This window comes from Eulemur rufifrons, chromosome 2 (genome assembly GCF_041146395.1).
Source record: "Eulemur rufifrons isolate Redbay chromosome 2, OSU_ERuf_1, whole genome shotgun sequence".
Classification (NCBI taxonomy): domain Eukaryota; kingdom Metazoa; phylum Chordata; class Mammalia; order Primates; family Lemuridae; genus Eulemur; species Eulemur rufifrons.
In genome coordinates, this window is record NC_090984.1 from 39,335,116 (window position 1) to 39,354,521 (window position 19,406).

Sequence of the window (19,406 nt, forward strand, 5' to 3'; positions counted from 1 at the left end):
ACTATATCACAGACCCAAGATCCTTAAAGGTCTAAGCCTTTTCCTCTCATTCAAAATTTAACTTAAACACTGCATGAAGATGCAGTAGTCAGAATTCTTACAGAATGACAGATTTAGATATAATAACAATTGTCGACTTGCTCATTGACTTATATTTCCACCACATGAAAAAAATACCTAGGGTTCTCAAAATTTCACAGAGAAGGTAGCTCTTGATCAGACATTTTTCAGATATTAGTTTGAGACCCTAGGCCAAGTCCCTGTTACTCCATCTTTCCCAACCTCTAATCATACATGTTGCAGATCTAGCCAACCTGATGAAGCAGAGTGGTCCTTAAAATCCAACACCCCTTGATCCCTGTGTCTGATAAACATAACAAAACATTCAGATGTGTTTTTTGTTTGTTTGTTTATTTGTTTTGCTATTGCTATCCAGCAAACTCAAAACATTCCAATATTTATAAGTAATAGAAAACATATATGCTCAATATGCTCATTGACAATAAATATGATCACTGAGGAATGTTAGCATTTTTTATACTGCAGGTTTTTAAACATAGACATCTCTTTAAAAGGCATAATGTCTAGAAATATGCGATAGAATTAAGGATGTTTTTTCCAACCACTCATAGATGATAACATATTTGTAATATGCTGTCAAGTTTAGATAATTGGTTTTCTTTTTCTCTTCCTGTGCCAACAATGCTAGAGGAAACCAAACACTCACTGGTAACTGTGGCTTGCTGTGATCTACAATTCTCACAGAATGGAGTATGTTGAAGAAGTACAAAGAATAATTCAGATACATTCTCCTAAATGGATATGTATCAGCCCTTTAGCCCACTCTTTAAGACTTTCTGAAGTGGAATAATTCAATGAATTTAAATATCATAACTATCTCTGTTTTCTCCACTATTCAAGGGAAGATGCAGAAAAATATTTTGGGCATTTGTAAGCATCTGAGTGCATTTTCAAAGAGTATAATGCAGAGGAGATTGAGGGTGTAGGCCAGAGACAGTAGGAAACAGGGATATAAACTTAAGAGAGACTGCTATCATTGCAGACACTCTCCCCAAGGAGAAAAGCCTATGGTCATTTAAAATCCCATTTACTGATTCTAGCTGGGTGCCCTGTGAAACTGCAAGTTGTGGCAAAAACTACCCATGGTATGAAGAGAAAGCATAGGAAAACAAGAAAGGCCTTTTCTTACTCTTTAAGAGAAGACAAAGATGTAACATTTAAAATTGTTCTACACCTTGATCTTTTTTGTAAAAATGTTAAAATATTTTCACATGCAGAAAGTATTTATTGAGTCCAGAACTGTTTCAGATGCCTTGATGAATGAAAAAGATATAATAGTTCCTTGCTTCAAGAAAGATGATATGATATTTAAGGGTAGGAAAAAAATAATAAGTGGATGTATTGAGCTGAGTACACATAAATGTATTTAGCTTGGTCTTGACTCTGTATCACCTAGAAAAGTGGTGGGGTGGTCTCTGGAGGTGTTTACATCTTAAACCAGGAAGCCACCTGAAGAAGTAACTCATCCTGAGAGTAAAAAGCAGTGCTAGAAACTGAACCAAGAGTAGGAGGAGAACTCTAGAAGGAAGACATTCTTCCTGTGAGTGTTTCTCAGGCAAGCCCCAGTGTTATCAAACCTGGGCATGAGTGCTAGATGATTGTAATAAATGGGGAAGGGGGAACCAAAAATTATAAAAGATTCTGCCTTCTATTGGGAAAAACAGCCACAAAAGTTTAGTGGTTATTCTGTCTACTGTACCCATCTGGGTTATTTCCACCTTTCATTGTTGTTGAGCTGTTTAAAAGCTCTGTAAATTGTAGAAAATAGATAATAATGTAAATAGTATTTGTCCATCGAAATGCAAATTAATTATTACTGGTGGAATGCAACTGATTATTGCTCTGTGCATAGATCTGTTTTGCCTATATTTGTAAACTCCAGCTTTTCTTATTGTTTATGTACGTGTGGTCCTTGGAATTCTCCTGTGAGCCAGTTGTAACACCTTACCGGTTTCCTCATTGATTGATGAGTTAAATAACATTTTTGACACATTTTATATCTGCATGAATATAGCAATTATATCCTCTTTTAAAAACTGCTCTTTAACAGTGTCTATAAAGTAGCATGAGTGACAGCATTCATAAGGATGACTGTAGGTTTTATTGCCTAATATGTGAGGATAGGGCCATGGACCTTCAATCACCTTGACAGCATCAGTGGATGTGTCTGCCTTCCTGCCTGTTCTCTTCCTCCTTCCCTTAACAAATATTTATTAACCTATGTTATGAGCCATACATTGTGCTGCATGCCAAGGATATAAAGCAAAAGAGGCACAGTGGCTGCTCTTAGAGGGATTGTAATCTAGTAGGAAATACACCAACAGGTAAACAAATAACTCCAGAAAACACTGCAGGTTTTAGAAAAATGATTTGAACATACAGATAATGGGGCTGGTAAGCAAGTCTATTGGCTAAGGAGTCAGCAAAGGCTTCCGAAGAAGTCACATCTTTGGTGTTTATCAGTTTATCAGTACTGTCATTTTTAACTGCAATAGCCACTAGATAATCCACGACAGGGATTAGACAAAGAGAATAATCCCACCAAGTAACCAAGAGAACCCTTGGGAGTCTCAGCATTACTTAAGAAGAATTGAGGCACTTAAGGTATATTCTCCTTTGGCATAGTTCAAAAAATACTGTTTGCTACCGCTGTTTTATTCTCATTACTAAACTTATGCTGTCTGAAAGCTACAAGTTGCCGCTAGGCCTTAGAGGGCCTATAGAAGTTAAGAGGTGACATTGTACCCTTAAAGCTTTGCAATGCTTACTAACACACTAAAGGCTCTGAGACCCACTGTGTTAAATCTGTTTAACCTTTTATTGATATACCTTGTTCCTAAAATTATTTGGCTATAGGATACCTAAATCACTGGACATCTATTGATACTTCTAGGGATATAAATGTTTCATAAAATATGATTTGGGAAACCTTAGAGTAGAAGAATGTGACTGGCCTTGATATAATTGAAATATTTTTGAGGGCCTAGAAGGTTTTATGGAAAAAAGGAAAAGAATTAAGCTATGAAGGCATAAACTATGTATGTGTCCTTGAATCATTTATAATAACTGTATATAGGAAGACATGTTTTTAATACTAAAGCATTATTTTGTGAGACTCCAGGACTTTGGGGATTAATCATGAAGTGACAACATAAATAAGGTATAGGTTTGTTCCTGAGTGAAGCCCAAGGATCTCCCTGGAGTTTTAGGACATGATACTCAACTGACTTCTTCCATTTTAGCTATAGAGTATTGTCATTCCACTCAAGGCTCTAGTAGGATATTCAGTGAACAGAAGATTAGTGAGGGCAGAAATAAAGAGTCTCCCTTATGTATATGAAAAGTGGGTTATTCTCCATTGGTCCTAAACAAAAGACCAGGACTCAGTTTCTTATTGTTCTTCTGCAACTGGTACCATAATTGAAGAAATTCCAGTTTGGTCTGTTCAGATGCTCTACTTAGACTGGTACAAATTAGCAGAAAATAACGGGCAAAAGCAGGTTGGTACAGGTCATTTCCTCCTCATTCAAAAAGACAATTTTTAATCTCTTAGTTGGAAGACTATGGAGAAGCTGGCTGTTTAGTGCTATGAAGGACAAGGATGTCAGCTGGGTGACATTCTCTCTGCCCTTGGCTTTATCCTGGCTGATATTTTCCCTGTGGACCTGGAAAGACAAAGGCTGAAAGTATGTTTGTCAAATGTGCAATTGAGCCAAAGTTTCCAGTGATTACACTGAATGACAAAATTTGACTTTAGAAACATCTTGGTAGTTTGGAATGGTGGGTCAACATTTCCAGGATGAGATAGCAAAAAGAAAAGGAAAATGTCTGAATTCAGAATAAATATTCAGGTTCATGTTTACTGCAAAGTACAGAATGAGGGTGACATGGCTCAACAATAGTAAATTTTTAAAAGACATAAAGATTCATTTGCTTTCAAGTTCAACATGATTTAATAAGTGATGGGGCAGCTATCAAAGCTAGTGAAATCTGATCATGCATTCATATAGGTAGACAGGTCAAGACAAAGGCTGTGATACAGCAAGAATATTCTCCACTGGTTAGAACATATCTGGGATATTAAGTTCGTTCCTGGGCTTCAACATTCATAAGAAATATGAAAAGTAGAGAGCATCTAAAGGTAGGTGATCAGAATTTCATAAGGTCTAGAAAACATATTAATCAATAAACAGCTTCAGATTACATGGTGTACAGCATGATAGTTTTCTTCAGTGTCCGAAAGACTATTGCATGAAAAAGGAAATCATTTCAGAGTAGTTTCAAAGAACAAAAGGAAGACCAATACATAGCTAGGAGTAGCAGAGAAGCAGATTTTGACTTGATATAAAGAATGCCTTTCTAGTAACAGTGAATCTTGTAAACCAAAACTGATACTTGTAAGTAGCGAGGTCCCATCACTGGCCCTTAGTAAGTGGTGGCCAGATGGCCATGTGCCAACAACACTTAGATGGCATCTCTCTATCTAAGCACCGGCCCCGTCTCAAGCAGATTATTGGATATTTACTTCCACATTCCTGCCCTCCTCTGTAACTCCCACATGGCAACAGGAAAACAACCCTCCTGCCTGATCTGCGATTTTTCTCAGTGGAAGACTGCTGTCTCAGTCACTGGAGCTGAAACACTTGAGTCACACTAGGCTCCCTTTCCCTCTCGCCCCGTATTTAGTTGCCAGCTTCCAATGACTCTCCCTTTCTTGCATCACCCATATCCATCTTTCACTTGTACCTCCTAAAGCCACCACCTTGGTGATAGCCCTCATCATCTTTTAAATTGAATAACTGTAACTGATCTCTGTGACTATAATCTTGAACTATGCAATCTAATTTGCACATTTCTATAAGATCACTATTGCTGAAATAATACTTTTAGCATATCATTTTCAAAATCATTGATGGATCCTTTTTTACAGAATATACTGAGGACACATAAGGACCTCTCTATTTTCAAACTAAACATTTCTGCTCAACTTTATTTTACACTACTTCATTATGCAGACACCCAGTTAAGTCCAGTTCAGTTCAGAGCAGTCTACTCATCATCTCCCAGCCTTTTTGTCTTGTACCTTTTCATGGTGAGATCGTTTTCCCCTGATTATGTTCATGTCATCAGTCTTCGCCCCAGGAAAACTTCCTATCCAGCCTGTGAACTCCCTTCTGTCCTTCAAGATCACTCCAGCTTTTCCTGATCTCAAGTCCATACCAGTTGCTCACCACCCTCTTAATACTTATGACTTTTTATCTATGCCCCTCAATTAGTATATGTATCATCCTGTTCCACCTTTTACACTGTCATCTTGTAAATTAACACATATCATTATTTAATTTTCAATGTGCCTCTCTCATCTTTTAATCTAGATTATAAACTTCTTGTGAGAAGGAACGGCGTGGCTTCCCAAAGGGGAGATGAAGGAAGTGTTAAGAATCCTAGGGGGGTTGCGCTGAAAATGTGCTGTGCACAGGAAACCAAAAGCCCAGAGGACAAAGTCTTAAAAACTTGAACTGTTGCTTGGGGCAGAGTCAGAATTAATAGTTAGCTTCACTGGGAGAGAATGAAGGGTTTATTAGGAAAGGAGGAAAAAAAACACAGTTTGCTGTAGAGTATGTGCAATCTTGGGCTTAACAGTGGAAAGAGAATCTAAATGAACCAGTCCTCAAGCGATATGGTAGTTAATATTTATGAAGAGTTTTCTGTATGTCAGGGACTGTTTTAATTGCATTATATGTAATAACTCATTTAATTTTCTCTCAATAATCCTTTAAGTAGTATTATTATTCCCATAGGAGAGGAGACTAACTTGCATACTTGTGTCTTTGTCTCTTAATCACCCACTATCCTGCTACTGTACTTGTCAGTGGTACAATTCCCCACATAGTTTCTGATCTTTTATTTAGGTTTGTATTCATAGCCGTCTTCTGACATTGATAAAGGCTTCCACCCAAGCTACATTAATATGCTTGTTTCACTAATGTAAGGGTAGGTGGTGAGCTGCACATCTGAATGGGGATTGGGAAGTATGTGAAGTATCATTTTCTTTGTCTTGAAAAATAGCTGAACATTTTTTTTTCTGTTTCCTGTATTCTTCATGACACGGTGGAAAATAAAGCACTTCAGACCTAGTTGTGATATGTGGGGGAAAAAAAACAGTACTGCTAAATAAAAAACTAAGAAAAATATTGTCTGCATGCTTAGCAAGCCATTCTTTTTATAATCCCAATAAAGCTCTCTGAATTCTTCTGGCTCTTCAAGATTGAAAATCCTTCACAATCTATTTTTACTGATTTATGGGAATATGCTAATGCTTCTTCACAGGATTGTAAGAAGAATTCCCTTTTTGGCTATACATACTATTTGGGTAGCAATCACCCATCATCAATTTTTTCTTTCCCACACCTGTATCATAATTTTGGCAAAACTATGCAGACAATTCATTTTTGCAAATTTAGATATAACCATAACCCACCTTAACTTTATAACTTTAATGGTTAGTCACTAAGTTTTCTTTTTTAGAAATTATTTGAAAAATAATTATTTGAAAATATATTTGAATATTTGAAAATATATTTAAAAATTTTCTACTGCAACTGGAATCCTCTTTTATGTATCAGATCATAACATTCTACTCCCTCCCATAAAATATTGTAGTGTTTCCCTTTTGCTGACAAAATAAAGTTGGGGATCTTTACTTTGGTGTTCAAGCTCAGCATACTGGCTTCAATCCAAAGTTCCTCTTTCATTCCTTGTGATATTCAGCCAGTCATCACACTAGAGAATTTGAAGTTTTCAGGCTGTCCAATACCTTTTTGTTACATACTCATTCTTTTTTCGTTAGTCCTACAATGCCCTTCTCTCATTGTTTTGTCCCTCTTCATTCTCCAAATTCCAAAATGTCCCTCTCCAGGAAGCTTTTCCCCTAGACACTCAGAGAAAATTCATCACCCTCTCTGCCCTCCCCAGTTTGTCTACAGTTCTATTTCATTGACTGTAGGTGTTTTTGTTCCCAAGTCAAAGAAGAGTTCCCATCTCTATCCACCTCCTCATTGCTTACTATATTTTCTACAAACAGTAAGCTCTCCAATAATGATTTTTAAGTTGCAATACTCCAAACTAGGTAGGTTATTTTGTTCTTCTTTTGAGGAGCTGGACTTTGAATAGTGTGAAAATTATACTTGTAATGATAAAGAAAAGAAGACACTGAGAAGCAGCCACTAAAACTGCCACATGGATAACAGATAGGAAAATAGGATAGGACCTCAGTGAGGGTCAGAAACTCCAGGGCATAAAATGTGATTCACCAACCTATTCTTCTGTTTGTCTGGAATCCTGAGTATAAGAAATGGTATTATCTAGGATTAAATAAGAAAGTAATAAGTCCAAAGCTATATTTGAATTCATATTGAGTCTAAATTCTTTCCCTTATACCAAACATTACAGATTTTTAGAGGGCCCTGGTCCGTGTGTTTATTGTTTTTAGAGAAACCTCTGTATTGCCACTGCATGATGTCAAATATATCTGCAACATATAACATAGTGTCATGTTCAGGTCCATAGAACAAGAGGTACAGGAGGATTTGCAAGGGTGGGAAAAATCAAACCAGCTCTAGCTTTTTTCCAAGTCAAAGAATAGCTGCTATCAAGAAAAGGTCTCCTGTTTCTCTTTGAAAGAAACCCACATTTCAGGGAATCTCATGACAGTCCTGAGTTGTCTTAAGGTATGGGATTGGGACTCGAAGTCCAACTAGACCCCTTCAGACTAGAGTTTCCCGACTGGCCTCTCCGTTAGTTTGCACCTGCTGATTAGGTTGTTGGTTGTCTGTCTCATGCTGTCACCTTCCTACTTTTACTTTCAAATACCGTTAATTTGGCTGTTTTGTCATGTAGATGGAATATCTCAAAGCCCAACATCCTCTCTATAGCAGATGGCCATGATTTCATGCCATATTTGACACCTTTGACTTATAATTGAAGCTACATGTGACTGGCGTGACAAAATTTTTCCAGCCCAATTAAAGTTTTAGTATTTAAGAGAGTTAATATTTTCATCCTTGTATAGAGGCTGAAAATTTTAAAATTATTTTTAAATAATTAGAAAGAATCTAAATAATTGACACGTGGTATTTTAACATAGAAAGAAGTAATCCCTCTGAGGCAGCATTATCCATTTTGGCCTGCTACATTTTATTCACACTTTGTATACATTTAGTGAAAAAATATGATAGAGAAGTAAGGGCACTGGCTTTGGAGCTCTTTCTCTGCTCTGCCAATTACTAGCCACAGAGGGCCTGGAACAAACAACTTAAATCCCCTTACCTTCAATTTTCTCACCTATAAAATGTGAACAGTCATTCTTGACCTATTTAACACCAAAGATGGTTACAAGAATTAGGTGAGATGATATATATACATGAGCAACATTTGAAAAAACCAAAACATTATTTCAGCCTGTATTCTACAAACGCCATAGCATTCTCTTTCTTTATTTTCTCATTTTCTCATTTCCAGCTTATTCAATTAGATTTAGAGGAATTAAGCATCATCTCTTTGGCAGCTATTGGGAATTAGCCTGGGTAGCATCTGCTGCTTTGGTCTGAGAACATCTCTCTCCTGAGGTCTCTGTTTGTATCACAGTGCTCCCTTTCCTGGGCTCCAGGCAAACACTGAATCTCCAGCTCTCAGTGTTAAAATACTTTAAGTAGTGCTCCTTCTCCTGAATTCGTTTGTAGTCAACATCAGAATTACTGCTTGGTAGGACAGTCATTTGGGGCAAATCTCAGAGGCAGACAAGATAAAGGGAGTCTAAGCTTTGGTAAACTGATGGCAGACATTGAAAAATCAGATATCGGATATCAAGTGAATACTTTTGCAGATGGGTAGACCACAAGGTCAAGGGAGTCTCACAGCAGGCAAAGCAGCCCTAGCACGGAGGTTCCTAGAGAAAGAGTTGGCATCACAGAAGTTAGGGAATAGGGGACCTGGAGACCTCATCACAGGCTCTATGCCTCAGGAGGACCAGAAACAGACTCCAGTCCTGGAGAAACGAAACAATGACATGGACCCTTCTTGGATTGCAGACAGCAGATAGTTAGTTTCATTCCCAAAGAACAAGGCAAGTGTCCGGTGGCTGAGACTGAATTAAAAGATTGTCACAGTTGACCTGAACAGAAATACAGGATATTTGAGCTGTCAAGATGTGGATCAAAGGAATTTTCTAGGGGATCAAGATTGTCTCAGAGTCTGGGCAGAACTCAGCCTGCAGGCGGTAGTTATCTGGCCCCACCTTGAACAACTAGAGAAATGCTGGGGTGGGGCATGGGAGCCAGGTCTGTCAACACATTGGATGCTGTTCCCTGTTTCCACAGGACACATTTTCCTTCCCCTCCTGAAGTCATTCATTCACCTAATAAAATCCAGGAAAGCATAAATTCATATTCTAAAAATTTTAATTTTTTCCCTCTCCATGGTACACTCTAGATCTCTTATTTTTATCTATATGTAGCGGTCAGTGCTCCTATAACTCCAAAAATTAGTTATTTCATTCTCAAATTTTTGAAAATAATTTTTTAAAGAACGGTTTTGTTTTCCTTTTCATGTTGTTCATCTTTTTTCCTCAAAATTATTTTGCAAAATTTCTATATTTCCAAGTTTTTGCCATATCCTTAGAAACTCCATTTCTGTAATCTCACTGCCTAACCTCACACAACCCAGTTGCCTATGTCACAAAACTCTCACCTCACAATTTTAATTTTGCAGTTTTCAACACTGCAGCGGCAAAACATGAGATGATCCTCTTGTGAAAGCATGCAATTGTTATTCAGATAGAACTCTTTTAATGAATGCCATTGTAATGTCTTGTTTCTATCCAGTGGGACTATTCTGTGCTCTGCAAGTGGCTCATAGCAGCTAACAGTTCCTTGCTGTACTGTTCACACATCCTTGATGATAGATGCTTCCTCAGTGAAAAGTAGAAACTCTGGACATTCAAACTCTGGGTTTGAATTTGGAAGATAAATATATTTTTCAAACTCTTTAATAAAACTGTCACATATAAATATAAAATATGTCTATATAGATATTAAATAATTTGTGAAAAAAACTTTTAAGTGACATCCTGAGATCTGTGCATAGTTAACCCACATGAATTTTGGTCAACCTTTGGTTATGAAAATATTGATGCATGCAACACAATGCATTTGAGTTTCAACAGAAAATAAAATTAAATTATTGTACTTGATAAGAGAAAGGAGAAGGTCGATCTTTTAAAAAATCATTTCAACAAGCACAGAAAACATAAAAACAAATTCTGTTAACCCTAAATCTTCTTGAAGCATGTGTTTAGCTGTATTTTGGGATATATGTCTTTCTCTGAAACCATGTTATGGGAACTCATGGCACACAAATGACAACACAGGTTTCACACACATTTGTTAGAGACAAAGGGAGTAAGTCTAAGCACAATGCACTCTGGATATAATTAGGAGACTGAAAGGGCCAAATCTAGTATCCTTGAGGAATGTGTCTGTTTAACTATCCACCATATCCATGGATAGCACAGCTCTGCAGATATGCATCAGGACTACCTGTCTCTGGGGCTACTTGGGGGCTTCTCTGGACACACATCCAGGGGCACTATAACCTTACCTTGATGGTAGCCAGGACCACCTCCATTACAGCACACTGTCTTGGCGTCAGACCCTTGGCATCCTCTCGAATCATGTGCTCCTGGAACATGGGTTAACAATTGCTTACAAAATAATCGGTTCATTTCTTCAACAACTACTTTCAAGCAAAATCTGTATTATTCCCATATGCAAACATTTTCTATTTGAAATATCTTCTTCATATGGATGCATTTTAAATGATTATTTTGTCATATATTTAATAAATGTACCTTTGCCAAAGGAAGAAATGTTAAATGCCAACCTAATAAAACAGTATTCAATAGGCTTTATTTTCACTTGCAAGTTAATGTTATGAAAAGAAGAGAGAAACCTGGAGGATACGTGTCAAAGCTTTTTCACCTGAGTTCCTTGCTTTATGTCTGTCACACTGAGGAATGTCAATCATGGAAGGGATTTAAGGGGCAAACTTTAGCCTCTCCCAATTGTTACTGATAAGGTCTATTTTAAACCTAATACCCCCACTTTATTCTCTCTCTTGGGTCCCTTTTTGCTTACTCATTACTGGAAAAAGCTCCAAAGAATTAACTGAATTTGGCTCTGGAGACTTTCAATATTTCATAATCATTTAAAATATTTTAGAACTGATTTTAAAACTGACTTCATTATTTTACAATGGGTTTCCTTCATTATTCACTATGGTCCGTCTCAACCCATCATTCAAAGCTTATTTAGGGAAATGATGGTAGAAACTTAGAGAAAATAATAAAGAAAATAGAAATTTGTCTAAGAGAAAAAAAATGTAAAAATTTCTGACCCTCTCCCCACCACAAATTGACATGATCTCCCCAGGGCTGCCATGAATCTATTCAACAACATTGAACAACTATTTATTGACTGCTTATTACGTGCCAGTACTGCTCTAGGTGATTGAGACGTTTTTCCTTCTGGAGCTTGAATTCTAACTTATGTAATTGTGAATTAGAGGAAAAGTCCCATGTGGGTGGTCACAGCTCTGAGAATGCATCGCCTGATTAAGGGAGCAGTACCTTTGGTCAGTAATAAAAGGTGTCTTTTCTGTGAGGGTACAGCTTCCAGTGAGCACACATGGCTTGGCAAGTGGAGCATGGATTCGACTTCAGCTGTTACTTGCTCCCTTTGCCAGGCACTTTTGTGCAATGCACAAATTGCCATGAGTTCCTAAAGATAATCTCTACGTTTTATCCACTCTTTCAGCTTTTCAACGTCTACCTTGGCAGTTGTCCCCTGGTAGGCACTCAATATATTTTTGGTAATTGAATTGTACTTCCTTCAGCATATCTCATAGGGTTCAATGTATTTGCATGGAATCATTGTCTTTGAATATTGTTCACACCATGGTGTAATGCTTCATGGATCCATGATATACATTTATGCATCTTACTGCATTTTTCTCTAATGTAGGGATTTCAGCTGAAACATATGAGTTCATTTAATATCTTTTAAATAGTAATGTTAAACACCTACTGAAACTCAAAGAGTAATAGAAAATGTTGGCTGAATTATTGGGGGAAATTCTTTTGACAAGTAATTACAAGTATTTTATATTAAATAAATTTCTCTGGTTCTACCAACCGTCACTAGTTTTACAATGTGGCCACATTATTTTTAAAAAGATATTAATAATATTTGTTAGTGCTATGGAAAAATATAATTCTTGCTAGGAACATTTTTTGGGGATTTAACAACAGCTCATTCAGCGGGGTGGGGTCTCTGAAAGAGGTCAGCATTCAAGGGGGTCTTTAAAGGAAGCCGGCAATGAGTTACTATCCAAGTAAAAAGCTTGAAGCAAACTCACAGTCTCAGATGTATTTCATTAACGGGTTTTGATATTGTATCACTAGTCCATGAAGATTTATGCATATCTTCTTTCATTGTATGTCAATTAAATCCGATCACATCAAATAGTAATATCAGACATATATAATATACATATTATGAAGTTCCAGAGTATGAAGTAATATAAAATATGTCAGTCTATTGAGTAAATATATGTTTAATGAATTAATCCTAAATCATAGTCAAATGCAGGAAATCAGTTAGTTCCCTACATTGTTTTATTCTTCTTCATCTTATATTTATTTAAATAGCTATCTATTAGTGTTTCTAAATAGAAGCTCTGAAATTATTCATCCATAAGTACAATTATTTCAAATAGCACCTTTCCAGTAAATCAAATCTGCTTTCAAACTAACATATTAAAAATTTAAAGACCTATGGTTTAAATTTTTTTTTAATAGAAGTGACATTCTAGTAAAATAAGAGTAATAGCATCATAAAATTTGAATGTCTTCATCCAGCTGGAGTTTCAATTTTTTTATGTAAGATTGTAGAGAATTTACTGCTCTATAATTTAAATAATAACTAAATAGACTGATAATTTAAAAATAAAAAATCAACATCTTTTAGGCGCTCTCCCAAATGACTCTTACAGTCATAATAGGTGAGAAGTGTGCATGACAAACATATGTAAGATGTTGTTTATTTTTTAAAATTTCTAAATTGTATTTAATTTCACACTTTTTTTGCATAACTTCACACAATGCCTCACTGTCATCTTTTCTTAAAAGTTGTCCAGGATTGCTCTACCATTGCACTTGTTTATTTGGCTATATACAGAAGAAGGTATGTTTTTACTAGAAAAAGAAACACTGACTTAAAGTGTGACATGAATTATTACAGAGCTGATAAGTTGTATATCATTAAGAAATAAAATTGTTGTAAAATCAGAATGGCTAACTGTTGAAAAAATGAAAAATCAAGGGCCAATAATAACATAACATGATCTAGAAATGACTTATTTTTTCTCATTACCAATGGATAATGAGATTCTATTTTTAATCCTTCAGATTATTTCAATGTTGATGAAATAATGTTAGGCCATTTTATTCATAGTTTGCTTTTAGGTTATTAGAATAAAAATATTCACCAAATTGAAAAAATTGGGGGCCACAAAAGGTGCCAATGAATTATGTTTTCTGTGTACTCTGATTTTTCCCATCAGCATGCACATACCCCCTGGGGAGCCAGTCTCTAGCCCACTCAGAGTTTACAAGATCTGGACAGGGCTGACTGCAGCCTCAGTTCGGGGGTAGGTATGTGAGTTAAGCTGATTGGCACAGGATACAGTGATTGGCTTAGGAATGGTGCTAACACTCCCTCAGAGTCAATGGTGTGCCAGTAGACTTTATTGGCATTCCTTGCATTGAGATGGGTGTTCTTTTCTACAAGATTTGAAGTTGAAAGGATGTGACATCAAAGGATGTAAGAGCAGAGACAACCATCTTACCAACAGGAAGGATGGTCTGTTATGGCAATTAATCAAAGAGAAGAGCAGAGTTGAAAGATAGTGAGTGAGCAGGTGCTATAACATTGTTTGAATCCCTAATCAAGCAGTAATAGCAACCAGAGTTTCCTGGACTATAAAACTTCACATAGCAGTCAATTTCCTCTTTGATTGTGTTAGTTTGTCTTTCCATCACTTGAACTGAAATAATTCTAGCTAACAGAACATTCAGCTCAGGAAATTGAAGCCCAGGGACATGGAGTGTGTTTACTAATATCACACAGATGCTAGATGCATGACCAGGGCCATTTCTTTTGTAATGATTCCTATGCTATTTCACCTTCATGGTTTTATGTGAGAAACTTCAGCACTATATAAATCCACTCTTCAAAGTTGGCTCCAGAAGTTCCATGGAGGTAATAGAAGGGATAAAAAAGGGAAAGGGATCCAACATCCAAAGCAGTAGTTTGGTGGTGACATCTACCTCTTTCCTCTTAATCATCAATAGCACTAAACACCACTGAGAAACAATTTTAGGTGATGCTTATGTCTTCTAGATGGATTATTGGTTTTAATTTTTTTTCTCAAGAAGGGAGTAAGGTAGATATAAAATAAGATACTGAAATTATAAGGCATGTATTTTACCTCAGTAAATAACTATGCACATTGGTATCCTCCCCCTGTATTGTACACACAAAACAATACAATACCCAGTGATACCTAACTTTGAGCTACCAGCTGCGGGAGAAATGAAGACAGCTCCCTCTGTAAGTGGGAAGTAGCATACTCTTTGCAGTTACCAAGCAAAGGTGATGTATGCATATCTCACTTATACTCACAACAATCCTAATAACCAAGTGTTATTTTTTTTTTGCATTTTACAAATGCCAAATCTGAAGATTAGAAAGGTTAAATACTTTGGCCCATGTCACATAGCTAGAAGCAGTTGAGGGAGAATTTGAACCAAGATCATCTTTGTCTAAAACCTATCCCTTAACTATATGCTAGTAGGTAGAAAGAAATAAAAACACATAGTTTAATGAATCAAGTTCCTATCCTAGAGGGATAGGGACTGAGGTTCCCTCCATGTCTCCAAAGTTTTGGGACTCTCAAGTGATAATCAAGGGTAGGGTTACTTAGAACATCTCCACTTATAGTGGGATTGAACATATTGACAAGCTCAATGTCTGTTTTGATGAGTTTCATTTCTCCATATTGTGTTTCTTGGCTTTAAGAATGGATTTCTATGTAGGGTTCCATTTTTCCTTCATTCATACAGAGCCATTTAATATATGAAAGAAAATATGTTCTCTATTTACTCCAAAAGAAATAACACTGAATGCTACAATACAAAGTTAAAAATTCATACAGCAGACTGTGAAATCACAGACATACATCTCCTTAATCCTACCATGCTAGATAAGATCACTAGTAGGAGGGTGGTTTCTTGTAGAACTGTAGTTAGCTCATTACTTTTCATGGACAACCAGTAATTTCCTTATTCTTATTACCTTCAGTTTGGATAATTGTCCAATATCTTTAGCTGCAATGAAAATCATCTGGGGTCCCTAGAAACATACAAAGAAAAAGAGAGAGAAGACTCAGTCTTAAGATCTGCAGTATTAGTCACAAAAGAAATGTAATCAATAGACAGTAGCTAGTTTTACTCGTATTTTGTTTCCAGAACCCAGTACAGTGCAAAGTACATAGAAGCTCAAAGAATATTTATTCTATGAACTAATGAATGAATGGTATAGGTTCACACTTCGAGATCCCAATGTGAGAGAAATTTCAAGTGATGGTAAGCTTTCCTAGGGAAAACTTTATATAGAAAATGCAATTTCTATTGTAACATGATATATACAGTTTTGAAAAAAACCTCATATTCTGCAAGATTGTCCATTAAAAATAATAGGGCTTATGGGGAAAATAGCAGTGGTCAGTGTAGTCAAAGCCCATGCAATTTTGTTACTAAAGAACTATTAAAACTAATAATTGCTATTTTAGGACATGGCTTGGGGTGGCTGCCTCAAGGGATATTAAAAATACCAAAAAAAAAAAAAAAAAAAAAAAAACGCAAACAAACATAAAACAATATAGTTCAATTGTGGACTGAGAGAATGCCCATGCAAGCGGAGCTCCCAACATAGGTGGAGGGTAGCCTGTCATATGTGAGAGCCCGCAAGGTGCAACTTTCTGGAGAGGGAGTCTAGGTGCAGATACTCCCCTTTTTTTCAAAAAAAAAAAAAAAAAAAAAAGGCTTGTGCAGTAGCCAAGGTGAGAGCTCTTTCCTTTTCTGCTGAAGTTATAGTTCTTCTATTATATTCCAGAGTCTCTGATGTAGGGAAATTTGCATATAAACCAACCCAACTTCCAGATTATACTGACATCATCTCCGTATTGAACAATTACATGAGAACTAACTGGTGTTACAGAAATGTATTACGTACTTTATCAGAATAAGGTGTGTGTGTGTGTGTGTGTGTATTTATATATGTGATTAAGCTACATGTTTATGTAGACTATAAATGATTAAACCACATATTCATGGCATTAAGCAAAACTGAAAGTAATTTGTATTTTATTACTCACTGTCTGGCAGTAAATCAACAAAAACATATGCATCTTCGCATCCTGGAACACTTTATAAGAAAATATTTCCTGTACATATAATTTTACTGGATAAACATGAACTCATGATAAACTGAGTATGCATAATTATGGAGTTAATAAGAATTTTCATTTAGTTTATAATTACTCATTATTTGTATCAATTTCCTCAATCACAGAAAAAAATATCAATTACTCCTTAACAGGTGCTTGTTAGGGTTATTTTTTTCTTGCTTGGCTCAAGGCATGTGAACTGAGATACCCAGCACTGTGTATCCACTTGACCCTTGTCTAATTTTGCTGCCAATTGATCTTTCTGGTTCTTTTATATTTCACTATGTGTGATACAATCACATTCTTCAAATCCACTAAAAGGTGCCTCCTCTATTAACCTCCAAGTGGGAAGGTAGTAGAGGAAAGCAGAATGGAAAGGTGAAAGAAATTCTATATGGCAGTGTTTGAACTATCTCTTCAAACTATAAAATTTAAGAAAGAAACACAGTAGATATATTGTATCTTAAATCTATTTTCCTGTGGTCACAGTAAAATTAAATAAAAAATTATATGCGTAGGCTAGGTAACATTAGGAGTTGAACTTTGATACATTTTTTTAAGAGATACAGTTTCGAATGTCAAGTGAGTCTGAAGTCTGTCTCCTATTGCCACAATTTAAAATGGACTTGAGTAGGAAAATGTAATTTAAATCTTCATTGTTGAAAAGCTATATACCAAACACTTTTTTTTCTCAAAATGGATTTAATTAATATTTCATCTGGATCAAAACTATTCATTTAAACAAAAAACAGATGGGTTATTGAAAGTATAACAATGAAAGTTTAGATACTTACTGTTTGATCTGTCAGAGGCGGAAGAACAATTTGTTTTTCTATTTTGTTAAGGACTAGCTTCCATAGTTCTTTCAAAACTCGCTTCAGGACTGTTTTCTCACAGATTTTTGCTGAGAGACTTAATCTGAAATAAAATAAAATGTATACTCACTTTTAAATTGCATATCAAGGTATCAATTAGTAGGCCTTTACAATTTTCAAATGCTAAATTCCATTTACCGAATTATTATGTAAAAATACATACTATCAAAAATCTATTTCATCATACCATATATTAAATAATTATTTGTTAGAAAGTGAAATCAGAATATTTCTTTCCTTGTTTCCTAAATTGACAGGCTTCATAATGAAAAGTAACTTTGAAAGCACACAAAGTAAAATACATTTAAAGGTGAAGGATCCCTCTTTATTCATACTTAATAACTTATTAAATCAAAAGCAATTTCTGAGATCAGTCACCAGGGTTTGGCATGAGGTTGAGAAAAAAAAGGCAGAATCACTATTTTTCAGCCACCCAATGGGAAAAGAGGGCAGACCATTCATCATAATGGAGTCAAGGCTCCCAAAGTACATAATTTTAACCCTCACCCCTGAAGTGTGTTTAGTATATGCCCATGTCCATGGTCTAGGCCAAATACCAAGGAGATACACTTTCATCACTATTGGGCACTGAATCAACATAATAACATGACAAAGATGCATATAATTTCAGTCAAGAACCAAAATTTACCAAATTTAATAGGTGTAAGTTATTCCTTACAAATTCTTCTCACGGTAAGGCAATGGTGCAACATTATCTAGCCTTTGTGTAACACTTTATACAACCTCTTCTTTAGACACCTCTTCTGCATCTATTTCTCATTTATTACTTTACCCATTTTAGAAATCAAAAACAGGTCAGAGAGGTTATGGTACTTGTCCAAGAAAGTGAAGCTAGTAAATGAGATTCAAAGTTAGGCTTTCTTTTAAATTCAGCATGTCTTTCAATGTCCCATAGTGCCTATGATGAATGTTCCAGCCTATGCATGAAGTTCCAGCATGTATGGAGGCACAGTGCTGCATAAATACCTGTTAAATATACTATAAGATAACAATGGACTCTTTGACCCTCCTTTAATTAGAGTGAATTAAACCTGTTTCACAGAGGGCCAAAAGCGGGTCATGTATTTCAGAACAGCTTCATCAAATCCCTGTAGTGTGCTACTAGGTACTCTGTATGCTTTTGGATTCAGAAATTGTAACCTTGGCTTTGGTTCTGATAGACAGAATTGACTGTTTTTAATATTTAAAGACATACATAATTAATATTTATTTATTTTATTTTATTTTTTTGAGATGGAGTCTCACTCTGTCACCTGGGCTAGAGTGCTGTGGCATCAGCCTAGCTCACAGCAACCTCAAACTCCTGGGCTCAAGCAATCCTACTGTCTCAGCCTCCTGAGTAGCTGAGATTACAGGCCTATGCCACCGTGCCTGGCTAATTTGTCTATTTTTAGTAGAGACAGGGTCTCGCTCTTGCTCGGGCTGGTCTCGAACTCCTTATCTCAAGTGATCCTTCCATCTCAGCCTACCAGAGCGCTAGGATTACAGGCATGAACCACTATGTCTGGCCCATAATTAATATTTAAATAATTAAAATTAATTAATATTTAAAAACATGTGACATGTGAGAGGCAAATAGACATTTCCAAAATATATTTTTCATGTAACATTATTTCTTCTAATACTGTTGTATGTAGAAACCCAATATATAAACATATATGAAAGCAACCTTCTCTGGAAGAAAAGGAGGTTTGGAGACCCCTGAGGCATATCTGTCCACAAATTTGCAAATTGTTGTTCAAGGGTTGCATTTCTATCTTGCTGGTGAATACTGGTGGCAGATAGGGTAGAAACCAGCAGATATGT

The 19,406-nt window shown here is 36.1% G+C and overlaps 1 protein-coding gene across 2 annotated transcripts in view; it reads right to left on the minus strand.

Annotated features, from left to right (window-relative positions):
* Positions 1 to 19,406, minus strand: part of UNC13C (unc-13 homolog C) — a 562,886-nt gene that overhangs the window by 60,325 nt on the left and 483,155 nt on the right. For both annotated transcript variants that reach the window (XM_069459636.1, XM_069459628.1), the window contains 3 exons: positions 17,499 to 17,622; positions 15,552 to 15,608; positions 10,738 to 10,818 (listed from right to left, as the gene is read on the minus strand). In XM_069459636.1, the coding sequence (XP_069315737.1) occupies positions 10,738 to 10,818; positions 15,552 to 15,608; positions 17,499 to 17,622 (262 nt within the window). The remainder of the gene's footprint in view (positions 1 to 10,737; positions 10,819 to 15,551; positions 15,609 to 17,498; positions 17,623 to 19,406) is intronic.